Genomic DNA, 17989 nt, shown 5'->3' with positions numbered 1-17989 from the left:
AGTGTTGCATTTTTTTTAAATAATTTTGTGTGTTATTTTTAACGAATTAATTTGTTTTACAGCTATCGCTACCGTAACGCGTACATTGCTGCACAAGGACCACTTCAGGAAACAGCAGAGGACTTTTGGCGAATGTTGTGGGAGCACAACTCTACCATCGTCGTAATGTTAACGAAGCTCAAAGAAATGGGACGGGTAAGCTTTAAAAATTCTAGATCAATCTATAACCCAAGTATAATAACTATTTTTTATTCCTAACAGGAGAAATGTTTCCAATATTGGCCTCACGAGCGGTCGGTGCGGTATCAGTGCTACGTGGTTGATCCCATTGCCGAGTACAACATGCCCCAGTACAAACTTCGCGAGTTCAAAGTGACCGATGCGCGGGATGGGTCTTCGCGCACGGTACGACAGTTCCAGTTCATTGACTGGCCCGAGCAAGGAGTGCCAAAGTCGGGCGAGGGCTTCATCGACTTCATCGGTCAGGTGCACAAAACGAAGGAGCAATTCGGCCAGGATGGCCCCATAACGGTTCACTGCAGTGCCGGAGTCGGACGAACCGGTGTGTTCATTTCGCTTAGCATAGTGCTCGAGCGAATGCAATACGAGGGTGTGCTGGATGTGTTCCAGACGGTGAGGATACTGCGTTCGCAACGGCCAGCGATGGTGCAGACGGAGGTGAGTACAAAATACTGATCAACTGAAAATCAATTAAGCTCAATGAATCCCGTTACGTTGGGATAAAAGATATTTTAGTTACAAGATAAAGATTGTTCTGGACACATCTTTTGCTGGCGAGGATAGGATGCTAAATGTCAATGAAGGAAAAATAGATACGATTTAACAGTTTGGTACCGAGCATGCTTCGGACAGCAGAACAAAGGGAACCGAAACGATAATCTTTATTTTTGCTTCTTTTGGAGTATTGCTCCGAATGGAGTATCCTTCTCCACTGGACTCGATCCTGGGCCAATCGCTTCCAGTCGCCCTGAACATTGAGCGCCCTCAGGTCCTCTTCAACTGCAAAAAGCCATCGTGTACGCGGCCTTCCACGAAGCCTGCGGCGTCTTCCGGAAATATTATCTTCGCTTGACGTTCTCCCGGCATACGAACAACGTGTCCAGCCCACCGTAGTCTCCCGTGTTGCATAAGCTTAACAATATCCAGCCCTTCCTACACCTGGTAATACTCGTGATTCATGCGACGCCGCCAGATACCGTTCTTCTGTTTACCGCCGAGTATTGTCCGCAGCACCTTACGCTCAAACACTTCGAAAGCTCTCCGATCAGCCTCCTTTAAAGTCCATGTTTCATGGCCGTATAAATCCACCGGAAGAATCTGGGTAGTATACAACGCGAATTTTGTTTTCGTTTGCAGACTACGGGACTTAAGCTGGTTACGAAGTCCGTAAAAGCCCTATTTGCAGCTGCAATACGCCTTTTCGCCACGCACGCCACTAATATTCCAAGATACACAAATTCTTCTACCACTTCAAATTTTTCACCATCCAGCACCATTTCACTACCACCACTACTAATGAGCCAACGTTGATTGCCAGCGACCATGTACTTCGTTTTGCTGGTATTAATCGTGAGTCCAATTCTCGCTGTTTCCCTCTAAAAGGCGCAAAAACCTCTTCCACGGCACGGCGATCAATCCCAATAATATCGATATCGTCCGTAAATCCCAGGAGCATATGCGATCTTGTGATAATGGTACCGCTTCTTTGCACACCAGCTCTCCTAATCGCTCCCTCGAGCGTCCTCGAGCAGTTTCGCCGGAAAGCCATGTTCTAGCATAATTTCCCATAATTCATTCCGTTTCACTGAATCATACGTCGCCTTGAAATCAATTAACAGATGATATGTCTGCAAGTTGTACTCCCGGAATTTATCAAGGATTTGTCCCAGGGTAAACATTTGACCTGTCGTTGATCGGCCCTCACGAAAACCTGCCTGGTATTCGCCGACGAAGGACTCTTCAAGCGGTCCCAATCTGTTGAACAGAATACAGGACATAATTTTGTACGCCGAATTAAGGAGGGTTATTCCTCGGTAATTGGCGCACTCCAGTCTGTTCCCCTTTTTTAAAGAGAGGCAAATGAGGTCGTCCAACCAGCTAGCAGGCAAACCCCCGTCTTCCCATATTTTCGACATTTTTTTCTTTTTTTTTTTTTGTGTCTTTATTAAAGAGACTTTCAGCCCGAGGCTGGCTCGTCTCCGATATTTTCGACATAATATGGTGCAGAATTTCATAAAGCTACTCACTGCCATGTTTGGGAAGTTCAGCCGGGAGCTGGTACTTCCCCGCAGCCTTATTTTTTTTCAGCTCTTCAATAGCTTTTGGCGTAGGCGACTCCACAGGTTGTCCATCGGCGCTAATATTTATTCTGTTCACCGATGCACCGTCACTTCCACCGATGCACCGTCACTTCACTTCCCTTCTTGGTTGTTGCATATGACGAGAGATGGCGCTGTTTTTCTCCGTACATCATTGACAATCTCATAAAACCTCCGCTTGTCATTTTGTTCCATTTTTTCCTGCGCCTTACTAATCACTTGTTTTTCATATTATTTCTTCTTCCTGAGGTGGATTCGTTTTTCAGCTGCTCTTGCTTTCTTGTACCGATCTTTATTCGATCGGGTACTCGACAACAACATCCGGCTTCTGGCAACGTTCTTCTTATCTGTCTCTCTCTGGCACTCCACATCGAACCAACCCGTCGCTTTTGTGCAGTTGTGCTCACCTCTCCATGGATCGACTCCCATAGATCGTTGATGTTGTCGCTAACGTTGATTGCACATATCCGTTTCTCGAGCTTCTGGCGGTACTCCGCTAACACTCCTTCCGCCGAAAATCGCTGGATATTGCATCGTTCGCTGTGATATTTCGTTCAATACAGTAGCCAACCGTGATCGAATTTTACTGACAACGAGGTAGTGATCAGAGTCAATGTTAGGACCTCTAAATGTTCGCATATCGATAACATCCGAGAAATGGCGCCCTCCACCAGAACATGGTCTATCTGGTTGCAAGTTTAACCATTTGGGTGTCTCCAGGTGTGCTTTCGGATGTTCTTCCGTGCAAAGTAGGTGCTACTGATGGCCATCCCTCTGGCAGCAGCGAAATTTACTAGACGTAGGCCGTTGTCATTGGTAGCGGAGTGAAGGCTCTCCCTACCGATTATTACCCAAGCAACCAAAAGTTCCTTTAAGAATACGTTTTTCTCTTAAGCAGCTCAGTAAAGCTGGTGAAGCGAAAAACGTACTCTTAAAGGAACTTTTGGTTACTTGGGTACCCAGTACCTCTTCTGTCATTTTTTTATACGCAGCACTCTGCGCAACATCGAACGAGAATCCACGAGAATCATCTTTCTGCGTTCTGCGGATGCAATTGACATTCTCACCCATGCCAGCGAGTTATTCATCGCTTCTCTTTGCCCCTCAGTACATCGGTGTAGCCAGGGTTGGGAAAAATCAAATTTTCGAAAAATCGAAAATGATCAAACTCACCCGCGATTTTACTTTTAAATTATCAAGTGATTAAAACTCGCCAGCGATTAAGAATCGTTTGAAAATCGTATCTTGATTTGAAGCATTTACCGTTACATTTTGAACTCTTTTTCCTCACTAGCATGAAGCTATAACGCCAAATAGAAGATATAACGGGACTGTTAACAATTAGCTATTATTAGTGAAGATTAATGATTGAATGAAAATTCTGTGTTTATTATCGTTTGAGTACAAAATTTGAGATGTTGTCGCCGGCGACAACTCGCCTACTGTTTTCACGTGAGAAGTTTTCACATGAAAATTGCAATCATGATCGTCTGATAATGATTAAGCACAACACTGGGTGTAGCTTTTGGTCCATTATAATGTGCGCCCTTTCGCATACGAACTAGAGATGGGCATTCAGATCCGGAACCGTTAAAATGATCCGGATCTTTGATGTGAGTGAATGATCCGCAGCTCACTTTTTAAAAGATCCGGATCACCAGATCAGCAAATTAACTAACCATTTGTAAGAAAATGACAAAACGAAAAGCTTGTTGCGGGTTCTTTACACTTATAATATATCCTTGTGAGCGTGAGAGTGGTGAAATTTTGGTATGTACGGGTCAAAATCATGGTCCAGAATGCCAACCGTTTCACTATTTTTCATTCTCCCTACGTATTGTTCTAAAGATCCGATCCGTATGAAAGATCCGGATCATTAAACTGAATGACCCAGATCTGAACCGTTCAACTAAGTGATCCGTTTTGCCCATCTCTAATACGAACGTAACCCTTCATGGCAATCACTCCTTTCTTTCTCAGCCGTTTTCTTTAAGACTTCCTTTTCCGCTCGTTCCACTTTTTTGCCGTTCATGACCTCCCTCCATAGAATGTCTTCCTCCACGTGTATTTCATCACCTTTTTTTGGTGGGGACACTTGCCCCCGACGTTCTTTAGGGTCAGCCGTTTTACCGACCTTCTCCCGAAGTTTGGTCGTATTCTTCCTCTCTTGTTGTACTGGCTTGGCGTTAACTCCTTTCTGAATGGACTTGAAGAAAGTTCAAAGCAACTTTCCTGCTTGATACTGCAATCTTTTCAAGTCAGCTGCACTGCTAAGGTACTTTCTTCAAATAGAGACGTTCCTTGGTGGAATACCAATCTTCAAAAGATGCGAAAGAAAACCCGGAAACTCTTCAACAGGGCTAAATGCACACAACAGTGAAATCAATACAGAGAATCCCTCACTACTTACAATAGAGAAATTCGCAGATCTAAAAGGATAAACTGGAGACACACTTGTGAAAACATTGAAAGTACTCCAGTTGCTGCCAGACTGCAGAAAGTCCTTGCTAAGGATCACACAAATGGTCTTGGGACTATTAAAAAAGATGATGGTTCTTTTACCAAGACAACTTATGAAACATTAGAAGTAATGATGCAGAATGTATCTGTATCGCAAACTAGTGTAAATGAAGCCAGGCGAGATATTCAGCAAACGAATAAGGTCACTGGGATGAATTGCACTAGGAGCGATGCTAGTACTCTGGCCAGTGAAATATTTACTGAACAGAAAGTAGAATGGGCGATTGATTCTTTTGCTCCCTTCAAGGCGCCAGGTAGGGACGGAATTTTTCCTGTACTACTACAGAAGGGAAAAGAAATCTTAGCACCCATTCTGACTAAGATGTTCCGATTAAGCTTAATATTAGGCTATATACCGACTGCATGGAGGGGAGTGCGTGTCACATTTATCCCAAAAGCTAATAAGAAGGATAAATCATCCCCAAAATCCTTCAGACCAATTAGCTTATCGTCCATCATATTAAAAATAATGGAAAAACTAATAGATGAGCATATAAAATTATCTTATTTAACGAAAACTCCTCTAAGCGGAAATCAGTTCGCGTACCAGGAGGGAAAATCTTCAGTAACAGCGCTTCACAAGGTAGTTACAAAGTTGGAAAGATCTTTTGAAGCAAAAGAAATCTCACTTGCAGCGTTCCTTGACATTGAAGGAGCATTCGATAACACATGTCACAGTTCAATGAAAAAGGTATGTTGAAACGAGGTTTCGATGTATGCATTGTTGATTGGATTGGCGAGATGTTATCAAAAAGAGAAATATCAGCCAACCTTGGAAGCTCATCAATTAGTGTAAGAGCAGTAAAAAGGGTCCCCAAGGAGGCGTACTATCACCTCTATTGTGGTCTTTAATCGTTGATGATCTTCTCAAACAACTGGAGGCTCGTGGCTTCGAAATAGTTGGCTTCGCGGATGATATAGTTATATTGGTGTGAGGAAAATATGACTGTGTTATTTCTAACCGAATGCAAATTGCCCTAAATTTCATCACACTATGGTGTGAAAAAGAAGGATTAAACATAAATCCTTCAAAGGCCACATTGGTGGCGTTTACAAGGAGAAGAAATTATTCTTTTCCTACTTTAAAATTGAGAGGAGCAGATTTGAAAATTTCAAACTCAGTCAAGCATCTTGGAGTTAGACTTAACAGAAAGCTGAAGTGGAACTTTTTTTTTTTTTGTTCGGGATGAACCACTGCGTCCATTTCATTGAACTTTTGTAGTATACCCGTGTCATTTGTTTAGTGCATGTCTTTCTGCTCCATTTCTATTGAGAAGAAATGAAGTAGTCATTTTTTATTTACACTGGATTCTGTTTTTACACGATTTACATTTTCTCAATTTTCTACTCATCCTAAATGTTTAACGCATATTAATTATCATGTGATTTTTCTTTGATTTATTCTGGATTTTTTGAAACATGTTGCGAAGATTTTGGAGGTAAATTGAAGTCACACGATAAAAAATACGAGCGAAAAAAAATCGTGTAAAAACAAAATCCTGTGTATATATTTCTCAAGCTTAATGTAAGGCCTCTTTAGATTAAGGTACCGCTATTTATACCCTTCGAAAAATGGCTTATACCAACTCTCAAAGGCGCGCCCCTTAATCAGTTTCGGCTCAACAATAAGTGGGATAATACTGATTTTGACCATGCATCGATACTGAAGTTCAAACATATTTTTGCTTCTTCTTATGAGTTCCGAATTCGTTTTTGTATAGAGATCTGATTTCATTGCGTTTGGCATTTACGAATCTCACCTTTACACAGAGCTCTAATCAGTCAGAGGGTTCAGCAGATCCACCAAATTCGTATCCGCTTCTTTCCTAATTAATCAGCGCTCTGGAGCTTGGAGATTCATGTCGTCGGCTTCGAAACCAGCCTAAGATTGAGTTACGTTTTTACAATTTACTCCATTGACTCCATCCAAAAGGAGCAAAAAATGGGTCATCTAAAAGCAAATTATAGTCGTTCCATACTCCGACCATCACTCATAAGTATTAACAAGAATAGTAAGAACTAGAGCACAGTGTGGTAGATCTTACTCCGTAATGCAACATGAAGAGTGTCTACCCAGCATTACAAGTTCCAATTAATTGCATATTATTCGGCAACTCGGCCGTACGAAAACCATATTTTTGTTAAATATCTTGGCTGTGCATATGCACAGCATATGTTTCGAAATGGATAAATTGATATGAAATTTGCGAAAAGAATCTACGTGTCTTGGAGGACTCAGACACCCTCAACCTCCTACTACTCTCTAGATAGGCGTGATAACCCCTACACAACAAGACCACTTAAAGGTCACGTTTGCGGAAAAGCCATCAGAATCCGAGTACCAACCTCCACCGCGGTTAGCTCTCTTTTTTGCAAATTGAATATCTTTCGGATGTTTGATTTGCCCAATCTCCACATGTGCTTTACTATTGTATATCCACAGTCAAGCGAGTTCACATTGTTTATTAAACGAGAGGATCGCACTCCATGCCGGTATAGAATCGAATTCAATCGCACTCTGCTGTGCCAAAGGCTTGCTTGGCTAAAGCACTTGATAAGTTTGATTGCCTTTACGTAACCGGTCGCGTGTACTCAGACGATTAATGACGGTGAAAGACCGACGCGTTAACGTTAATTGCATATTATTCGGCAACTCGGCCGTACGAAAACCATTTTTTTGTTAAATATCTTGGCTGTGCATATGCACAGCATATGTTTCGAAATGGACAAATCAAGCATCCGAAAGATATTCAATTTGCAAAAAAGAGAGCTAACCGCGGTGGAGGTTGGTACTCGGATTCTGATGGCTTTTCCGCAAACGTGACCTTTAAGTGGTCTTGTTGTGTAGGGGTTATCACGCCTATCTAGAGAGTAGGAGGTTGAGGTTCAGTCCCTCCAAGACACGTGGATTCTTTTCGCAAATTTCATATCAATTTGTCCATTTCGAAACATATGCTGTGCATATGCACAGCCAAGATATTTAATAACAAAATATGGTTTTCGTACGGCCGAGGTGCTGAATAATATGCAATTAATTGTAATCAAGTCGGTCTTTCACCGTCATTAGTCGTCTGAGTACACGCGACCGTTTACGTAAAGGCAATCAAACTCATCAAATGCTTTAGCCAAGCAAGCCTTTGGCACAGCAGAGTGCGATTGAATTCGCATTCTATACCGTCCCGCCCAGTCCGTTGCTGGGGGGCATGGAGTGCGATCCTCTCGTTTAATAAACAATGTGCACTCGCTTGGCTGTGGATATACAACAGTAAAGCAAATGTGGAGATTGGACAAATCAAGCATCCGAAAGATATTCAATTTGCGAAAGAGAGCTAACCGCGGTGGAGGTTGGTACTCGGATTCTGATGGCTTTCCGCAAACGTGACCTTTAAGTGGTCTTGTTGTGAGGGGTTATCACGCCTATCTAGAGAGTAGGAGGTTGAGGTTCAGAGTCCTCCAAGACACGTGGATTCTTTTCGCAAATTTCATATCAATTTGTCCATTTCGAAACATATGCTGTGCATATGCACAGCCAAGATATTTAACAAAAATATGGTTTTCGTACGGCCGAGTTGCCGAATAATATGCAATTAATTGTAATCAAGTGTCGGTCTTTCACCGTCATTAGTCGTCTGAGTACACGCGACCGTTTACGTAAAGGCAATCAAACTCATCAAATGCTTTAGCCAAGCAAGCCTTTGGCACAGCAGAGTGCGATTGAATTCGCATTCTATACCGTCCCGCCCAGTCCGTTGCTGGGGGCATGGAGTGCGATCCTCTCGTTTAATAAACAATGTGCACTCGCTTGGCTGTGGATATACAACAGTAAAGCAAATGTGGAGATTGGACAAATCAAGCATCCGAAAGATATTCAATTTGCAAAAAAGAGAGCTAACCGCGGTGGAGGTTGGTACTCGGATTCTGATGGCTTTTCCGCAAACGCGACCTTTAAGTGGTCTTGTTGTGTAGGGGTTATCACGCCTATCTAGAGAGTAGGAGGTTGAGGGTTCGAGTCCCTCCAAGACACGTGGATTCTTTTTCGCAAATTTCATATCAATTTGTCCATTTCGAAACATATGCTGTGCATATGCACAGCCAAGATATTTAACAAAAATATGGTTTTCGTACGGCCGAGTTGCCGAATAATATGCAATTAATTGTAATCAAGTGTCGGTCTTTCACCGTCATTAGTCGTCTGAGTACACGCGACCGTTTACGTAAAGGCAATCAAACTCATCAAATGCTTTAGCCAAGCAAGCCTTTGGCACAGCAGAGTGCGATTGAATTCGCATTCTATACCGTCCCGCCCAGTCCGTTGCTGGGGGGCATGGAGTGCGATCCTCTCGTTTAATAAACAATGTGCACTCGCTTGGCTGTGGATATACAACAGTAAAGCAAATGTGGAGATTGGACAAATCAAGCATCCGAAAGATATTCAATTTGCAAAAAAGAGCTAACCGCTCCACCGTTGCTACACGGATTCTGATGGCTTTTCCGCAAACGCGACCTTTAAGTGGTCTTGTTGTGTAGGGGTTATCACGCCTATCTAGAGAGTAGGAGGTTGAGGGTTCGAGTCCCTCCAAGACACGTGGATTCTTTTTCGCAAATTTCATATCAATTTGTCCATTTCGAAACATATGCTGTGCATATGCACAGCCAAGATATTTAACAAAAATATTACAAGTTCCGTTAACTGCCTGGCTAATTGTTTCACCCCCAGGCCATTCATCCCCTCAGCAGGGGTCGCCTGACACCTTGGGATTCGGGGTTAGGGACGTCATATTGTCAGCTTCAGTGTTGTACCGAGCCTGGTGATATGACCGGATTTACACGGTTACGCACTACTTCAGAGTATCCATATCCCAGCGTAAAAGAACTTACATACATCTTGAGGAAGCATTGAGTAAGACTACAAATGCTTTATGGATAAGTAAGGCGACATTCGGTAAAAAGTGGGGTCTGAAGCCAAAAATGATTCAATGGACTTATACGGCGATTGTGAAACCCAGAATTTCATATGCCGCATTAATATGGTGGCCAAAAACAAAAGAAAGGGTGGTTCAGAAAAAGTTGGAAAAACTTAAAAGATTGGCTACTCTTTCAATAACTGGTGTAATGAGAAGCACGCCGAATAAAGCACTGGACGCTTTGCTCCACGTGCTACCATTGGATCAATTTATTCAGTTAGAAGCAGAGAAGAGTGTTTTGAAGATCAAAAGAGATTCAAACCTCTTTGAAGGTGACCTAAAAGGACATCTTAGTATTCTAAACAAAATAAATATCAACTCACTTATCACACACAATGATGACTGGATGAGGAGAAGATACAACTTTTGTCGTTATTTTGATATAATTAATCTTGAGCGAAATATATGGGCAAACGGTGGACCAAATCTTCGCTCAGGATCAATTGTATTTTACACCGATGGTTCAAAGCTGAACAATCAAGCTGGAGCAGGCGTGACTGGCTCAGGGATAAATATTTCGATTCCCATGGGCAAATGGCCTACTGTTTTCCAAGCTGAAGTTCAGGCTATTCTTGAATGCTCTAAACTATGCTTACGCAGAAATTATAGACATTCAAATATTTGCATAATATCTGACAGTCAAGCAGCATTGAATGCTTTGAAATCAGCAATATGTAGATCTAAACTCGTTTGGGAATGTGTTCAGTCACTCCAAACCTTGGGTAGTCGTAACAAAGTGAACCTGTATTGGGTTCCTGGTCATTGTGGCATTGAAGGCAATGAACAAGCTGAAATGCTGGCCAGACTTGGTTCATCGCGACAATTCATAGGTCCCGAACCATTTTGTGGCGTATCTGTGTGTTCTCTTCGAATGGAACTCAAATCTTGGGAACATTCTAAAATAGAGGACATTTGGAAAAACATTTTGATTGCGAGGCAGTCTAAACGTTTCATCACACCAAACGTATTTATCACTCGAAATTTTTTAGATCTTTCAAAAAAAGATCTTAACACATACACAGGCCTTATAACCTCGCCATTGCCCGAGCCGATATCACTTGAAGCTGTTAGGAAAACTTCAAGATGATGTATGTCGTTTCTGCGGCATACATGTAGAAGACTCGGAACATCTGTTATGCCATTGTCCGGCAATTTTTAGAAAGAGATTACAGTTCTTCAACAAGGGGCTGATAGAACCCTCAGAAGTTTGGAGAACAAGTCCCAATATGGTAGTACGATTCATCAGAACCATAATACCGCATTGGGATAACGCTGGTAGTCAAGGTAATGCAATTGCTCTAAATAGTAATGATGCGTCAACTTGACAAAGCTAGATCAAATGGGGCATATATCACAATAGATCTAAAAATGGTCGCAGTGATTAAAATACCCAACAAGGAGAAAAAAACTCCTTTCTGATCGGCTTCCAACTTGACCTTACTGAGCTTAGGAGTTGCACCGGCGACGGCCATGTCGGAGTTCTGCAGTCTGGCCAGCTGTTTTTCCTCGGTAAGGAGCGGAATTTTCAATTCGACTTCCTTCATGACTTCCTTAACCTGTCTCACTGCTAACTCCTTCTCCTCAGTAAATAGGCGAATCTTTCGTTCCGCCTCCTGACTGGTCTCCAGCAGGGACCTCCATTCATGCTTTGCCTCTACAACGATGTTGCAGAGGGTCATCACAAACATCTTTAGATCCCTGCTGTATTTCCCGCGGTTATCCAGGAAGGACATGATCACATCCGAGATGTTCACTGAAGTAGTCACCTTTGTGATCCCATGGTTATCCATGCTTGCCGAGGTAGCAGTGAGGCCATGCGAGGGTTGACACTTGCGTGTTCAGAGCCAGATCAGCGCTAGTCAGGAATTATAATCTGAGCCTACTCCCACCCAGTTGGCAAAACTGATATTTTGTCCCTTTCGACCTTTTGCTTCTTTCGACCGACTTCTCTCGACTTCTTTGTCCCGTTCGTCGTATTGTCCTTTCGACCTTTTGTCCCATTCGATGTTTTGTCCATTCGACTTTTTGTCCCTTTCAACCTTTTGTCCTTTTCGACCAATTGTCCCTTCGACCTTTGTCTTTCGACATTTCGTCCTTTCGACCTTTTATTTTTCGAACTTTTGTTCCTAACCCTTCTTGATTAGAGACAGAAGCATTCTTCTTGATCTCATTCGATGGTGCGGTTGTATTTACACCAAAGAAGAATTGGATAAGTTAATTTGGGCACACAGCTATAGTAAATGAAGCACAGCTTTATACTATGTTCGCACTACAGCCTGAATAACTTGTTATTCAAATTATCGTCAAAAGAATGCTCATCAGGATAGCCGAATAACATGTTACAAAACCCTAGTGCGAACATAATATTAATTGACTCGGGAAACAATGCTGATGATTTCGCACGAAACGTGTTTTTTTTTAAAGAAAACAAGAGAAATTTTATTCTTGAATACCTAATGGCTTCGCCAATAAGCTTCACTAATTAAGTTAAGGGATTTTTTTTTATTTTGAAATTTTTTAAGAAATATTTTTAGAAGATGAAAAAGAAGAAACCCGATGATGCTGCCGTGGGACCAACTGTGAAGGTGTTGTGTGCTACGGAGCCGCTACGGGAGGTCCTCCATTGCGTGAGATCCAAAATATCCGTCCTTGAACTGGTTTTCGATGATTTTCTACAGATTTCTGGAAAGATTGTAACATTGAACCTTGTTTACTATCGCCCCATCAAGCCGGGCGTTGTCAATATTTTCTTCGATGTCAAGATGAGAAACGGATCCTTAGTAGGATCGAGAGGAAATCAGACCGGAAGCGATTTTAAAGCATACATAAGTCAAGCAGCATTTGCTAATATCTACATTTATTTTTTCCATTCCCCATTTCAGGATCAATATCAATTCTGCTACCGAGCAGCTCTGGAATACCTGGGCTCATTTGACCACTATGCCAACTAAATAAATTCAAAAGCAACCCACAGGAGACAACGTAAAACAATGATAGCACACACTTCAATTACCCAAATATGTGAGAAAATGGAACAATCGCCAGTAGAACAGTGACACGTACCAGAATAAGTGAGAACTTCATTCCAGTAGCAGAATAAATCAAATCATCATCCCGCACTCGCCATCTTCGCCATGCTGCATCATCCTCATCGCCATCGACTGATTCTGACTGGTTTAATTAATTAGTGTGTTATCATCATGTTTAGCAAACAATTACTCGCACCATCATGAACCAATCAGAGCGAAGAAAATTACCGGCTATAGATGCCCGAACAGCTCTCTCTCTCTAGTATAGATTTTCGTTTTGTATTCGCAATCAATACAAACTCAGATTACTTTCGCATTGTCACCGCATTCACACTCTAGAATATAAAGCCAGCATCAAATAGGCGAAAGCATTTTTCATTCCTAGACGACACGTTTTGTCACAATGAACACTTTTCGATGGAACTCTCTTCCTTCAATAAGAAAAGGATTTTTAATCATACGAAACGAAATTTTGTCGTTTGACGATCCAGAACAAAAACAACATTTCACTAGCTAGAATGAAATCTTATAGAGAAAAAAATAACGAATTAATTGAATATCAAAAATATAGCATCAGGTTTTTAGATAAATTTCAACCAAATATGGAACAATGTAAGCATTTTTCAGGATAAAAAGTTACTACTTAAATAGCAAGTAATTGGGCAGCAGCATCCATTCAAATTAAAGAATAGCAACAATATGACGTGAGCTGGCAGAAGTGAAACCAACTGAGGAGACACAATAAACTCATATTTGTAAAAAAGATGAAAGAATGACATAAAAAGCAGGTGAACTAAATAGAAAGGACACAAACAAACGCTTTATTTCATTTACTGGGGGATTGCAAATAAGACGCTATGAAGAAGTATAATTATGAGAATGAGTGCACTGTAGCGAGAATGTCGTCTATATTATAAAAGTATATTTTTTTAAGGAACGGAGTGAACGGTGAAAAAAAGGAAATGTTGAACAATATGGGAAATATTTGTTAGAGAAGAGGGGGTTAATATTCGTCAGACTGATATTGTAAAGAAACTAACAACTACTGTAAAAAAAATGGTTATGCGAAGTCGACACTTGCGTGTGACACCTGGTAGCTATTGGAAGAAAGAGGTAGTAGTAGAAACATAAAGTTAAACGAATTAAAAATCCGAAATATTAGAAGAGTTTATCTGTTTCTGAAAGATGTGAATACAAGAAAGATTATTAACACAGTATAAGAAATCAGCTTGATGAACATAGACGCAAATATGAAGTTGTGTTTAGGAACACAGAAGACGGACAGAAAACGCATATATCACGCTATAGACTATAGACTAGTAAACAGCTAGAGTTAAGTTTATACAGGAAGCAGACAGAAGCATAGGAAAACAATGTGCGCATCAATAATTTTCTGAAGCATTTAGCACGCGCAACACAATCATCATATCCGCGCGCAAACACGATGAGGCGGACAATGAAACTGGACTTAAGTTTAGGAACAGCTTTACTTATTGAGTTACGTACTGGTTTTATGTTTTCGATAACCGTCATCAATACGTTATAAGCACAAGTAACTTTAGATTTGCAAATTTTGACGTGATAATAACACTAGAGACTTATGTGCAGCGTATCAAACAAAATACTCGAATTCGAATATGCCCGTTAGAGTTTGGTGTCATGCACGAGCAGGTTGGAGATATGTACAACTCTGAGCACGTCCATATTTAGTTAGTTGTAGTTGGTGTGCCACGCAGTCGTCCAGGGCAAATGTAATTAAAAAAACGCGAATTATGATTGTGGTAAATTCTTTATGTTTGTGTAGAATGCAATCGGTTCAAAGTTTGAGTACTACTAAATGATTTACCAGAACATTGGCGACATTGAAGCAATATTCGTGTGTAAGAGGTGCAATGATGATATAATTAGAATTGGAATTACTATTTTAACTGAGCTCGACTATTGGATAGAATCAATTAGGTATGTTTTTTTTGACTAACTCGGACAAATTCGCATCATGCGATGAGTTTACTCAGTTGATTTCAGTCCACCCATATTGCCAAATATTTCTCAATAATTTACGGTATTGCGTACACTTTGTGAATGATACTGTTAAGGCATCAACTCGAGGGAAATAACAAAGCTTTCAAAGCTTTTATCATTACTTATTTGATTACCTGTCGTTAAACCTATGTCTAGCGTATTGGACGGCTCGTCGGTGTTTGGTAAAATTCCTCTATAGTTTACAGTTTCACTTCACTGAAAACGTCATGGTCACATGTCACAAGCGTTCCGATATAGACGATTTATTAGTTTCAACTATACGGGGGCCTTCCTTTTGTCTAGCGGTAAGTTGCGCGGCTACAAAGCAAGACCATGATGAGGGTGGCTGGGTTCGATTCCCGGTGCCGGTCTAGACAATTTTCGGATTGTCTCGACTATACATGAATCTTTGAAAAATTTTGGACCCATTGGCCACGTCTGGAAGTGTTCCTGGGAACCTGGTTCCCTCCGGGGATCGGACAAATTTCGATTAGCACCGCAACCCATCTTGCAACACGTCAAACTTCCCACGGGCGCTACTGCGTCCACAAATAAGCTAAAACTAAAACTAAAAAATGACCCGTTTTTGACTGCACTTGACCCAGAACTCCCCCTTAATAAATCTGCCCTATGGCGTACCAAAAAAATAGACATGATGACTCTTCTTCCCTGGAAATTTCATGGCAATCGGACGAAAAATGAGTCCACACGGGTTATTTCAATTTTGATTTCTAGGTCAGACCGAAACGGGTTAAGTAGCCTAACATGTAGTTTTCCAAAATTCTTACCCTATGTATTCAAAAGTTTTTGTATACACATCACTGTTAACATTTTAAACTTCTTATCTTCATCATGTTGAAGTGCAGTGCTTTCATGCACTGCAGCTCCCACTACTGCAGCTATGTTAACATCAACGATGAAGCCAAATCGGGTTAAATATTTAAAAAAAACGAATGAAACATCAAAAACGAAACACACATGTCTAAGGTTAAAAGACTATTATTCTTCCATTTACTTCCACTATTAACCTATTAAGTTAATAGTGGAAGTAAATGGAAGAATAATAGTCTTTTAACCTTGTAGCATTTCCCCTAAGACGCTCTAAAATAATTAATCACACATGTCTAATTTAAATTCATTTTTAGCTTGAATAATACGTACAGAATATTACACCTCTTACCATGTTTATCCTGCCAAATGCTAAAATTTTTAAATCAAACCTTGCACATCAATGCTCCAAATTTTCGCCAAAAAATATCATATAGGTTTGTCATTGTTATATCAATTATTACGTATGAGAAATCCGCAACGAATGACATTATTTTATTTCTGCCCTGTTCGAATTACGTATCAGCAATATCACCCCCGTATGTGTCAATATTATCATTAACTGATAAGTTCTCACTTAGAAATTAGATCAGGTAGATCAGGATAGGGGAAGAGTATGAACTAAAATATATTCAATATACAAAACAAAAATTTACGTAGACGAGGTAGCAACAAGAGCAGCAATTCACTTTAAGTAAATGGGCGAAAACAAAAAACAATTGAGTGGGATTTTAGTTTTAGATATGCCGAATACACATACATGAGTAAATTTTATATTGTGCGTAGTTTGTGGATGTTTATCATATTATTTCTGTATAAAACTTTTGGTTGCAAAAAGCAAACAAATGTGCTCATTCGGACGGAACCGAACGCGCAAAAAAAAATGCTCTGCTCCTAAGTAGACTGTTATTTACGTCCCCTTAGGTTCTACATTCAAAGCAGCATATTCTGTTTTTAACACTATTGTTAACTAGCACAGCTATGAATCGAATCAAACGAAACACTATCGAGGCCATACAGTTTTTAAAACAGGACACATTATTTTAAAACTTTCATTCAACTTACGTTAATGATATTGTTAATGTTTAAACGAAGAATCAATGGTTTTATTTTTAGTCATCATCACAAAGAACCCACATTACAGCACTTTTACCATTAAATATACTTTAATCCAGAAGGTATTAAGTTTAATCATTCCATCCGAAGCCGGGACATATAATTTTGAAAACTGTCCCTGGTTTCAAGTCGCACCAAAACAGAATTTTCATCTGTGTTGTGTTTATGTTTATGCTTGCCAAATGGTTACTCACGATACCACCCGTTTTTGTTCGCTTAGTTCTGATGTTATACACAAGTCTAAAAGCAAGCAAACCAATAAAGAACGCCAATCCGAACGAAAAGTTGCAAAGTTCCCATGTATAAATGACCTAAATACCAACACCCGCTCCCTTGCAAAAGTTACTCATTGTTGGTAACCGTAGAAATTGTTAAAGCCATATATTACAAAACAAAAACCCAAGAAAGTTGAACAATTTACGCATTATTTCTGTTGAACTTGAGTCCACCAAGTTATAGAAGGAGAGATGTTATTTTTTCTTAACAACCAAACACACGTATTTTTGTATCGAAAGTCTCCGAACGAAAAAGAGCATATAGAAACTTTGTGCGAGTTTGAAACTTAAATAATTACCTTGAGTTGTTCAATACCAACACCTAAAACGTAAGGAAGAGTTTGTACGAGAAAGAGCGACGAATATGTTAGTGAGAAAAAATGGGTTCAAACATTGTGTATTATCAGTTACGTATCGGGTGAGGAAACATTAGCTCTAGAATTTTGATTATCAATCATCGGATATTTGGGTTCAGAGGATGAAATATATAATGCAATGGAGAAATTGAGAGGCAGACATTGTAAAACATTATTTAGGTTATAATGAAGTAAAATAACGAAATAAAAGCGCAGCGTGGTGTTTAATTTATCTGGCCAAGGTTTGAAGAACACAAAGAGATTAATAGAGCATTCTTGTGACAATGATTGGTGTGAATAATTGCCTCTACTGAACCTAAGTATTGTCTCTATTCAACTCAGTCTACCCTGAGTCGTCGAATCGTTTTCACCTGATCGATCTTCCTTGCATACTGCCAAATATTATATTATTAACAATAAGGTACAGTGGGGTAAGTGGGTAAATAGGGTAAGTGAAAATCGCAAATATTTTACTGATGAAGCACAGAATTATTCAATTTCACTTCACAATCATACAAGGCCATTCAAATCAATGCTTTG

General features: G+C 40.4%; 1 protein-coding gene across 3 annotated transcripts in view; it reads left to right on the top strand.

Annotated features, from left to right (window-relative positions):
• Nucleotides 1–17664, top strand: part of LOC134212337 (tyrosine-protein phosphatase Lar) — a 612250-nt gene extending 594586 nt beyond the window's left edge. For all 3 annotated transcript variants that reach the window (XM_062690096.1, XM_062690098.1, XM_062690097.1), the window contains 3 exons: nt 63–195; nt 262–678; nt 12706–17664. In XM_062690096.1, coding sequence (XP_062546080.1) covers nt 63–195; nt 262–678; nt 12706–12774 — 619 coding nt within the window. In that variant the 3' untranslated portion in view covers nt 12775–17664. The remainder of the gene's footprint in view (nt 1–62; nt 196–261; nt 679–12705) is intronic.
• Nucleotides 17665–17989: the final 325 nt, after the last annotated feature.

This window comes from Armigeres subalbatus, chromosome 2 (assembly GCF_024139115.2).
Source record: "Armigeres subalbatus isolate Guangzhou_Male chromosome 2, GZ_Asu_2, whole genome shotgun sequence".
In the NCBI taxonomy this organism is placed as follows: domain Eukaryota; kingdom Metazoa; phylum Arthropoda; class Insecta; order Diptera; family Culicidae; genus Armigeres; species Armigeres subalbatus.
The sequence above is the reverse complement of the archived record's forward strand: the minus strand, read 5'-3'. Positions and strand labels throughout refer to the sequence as shown.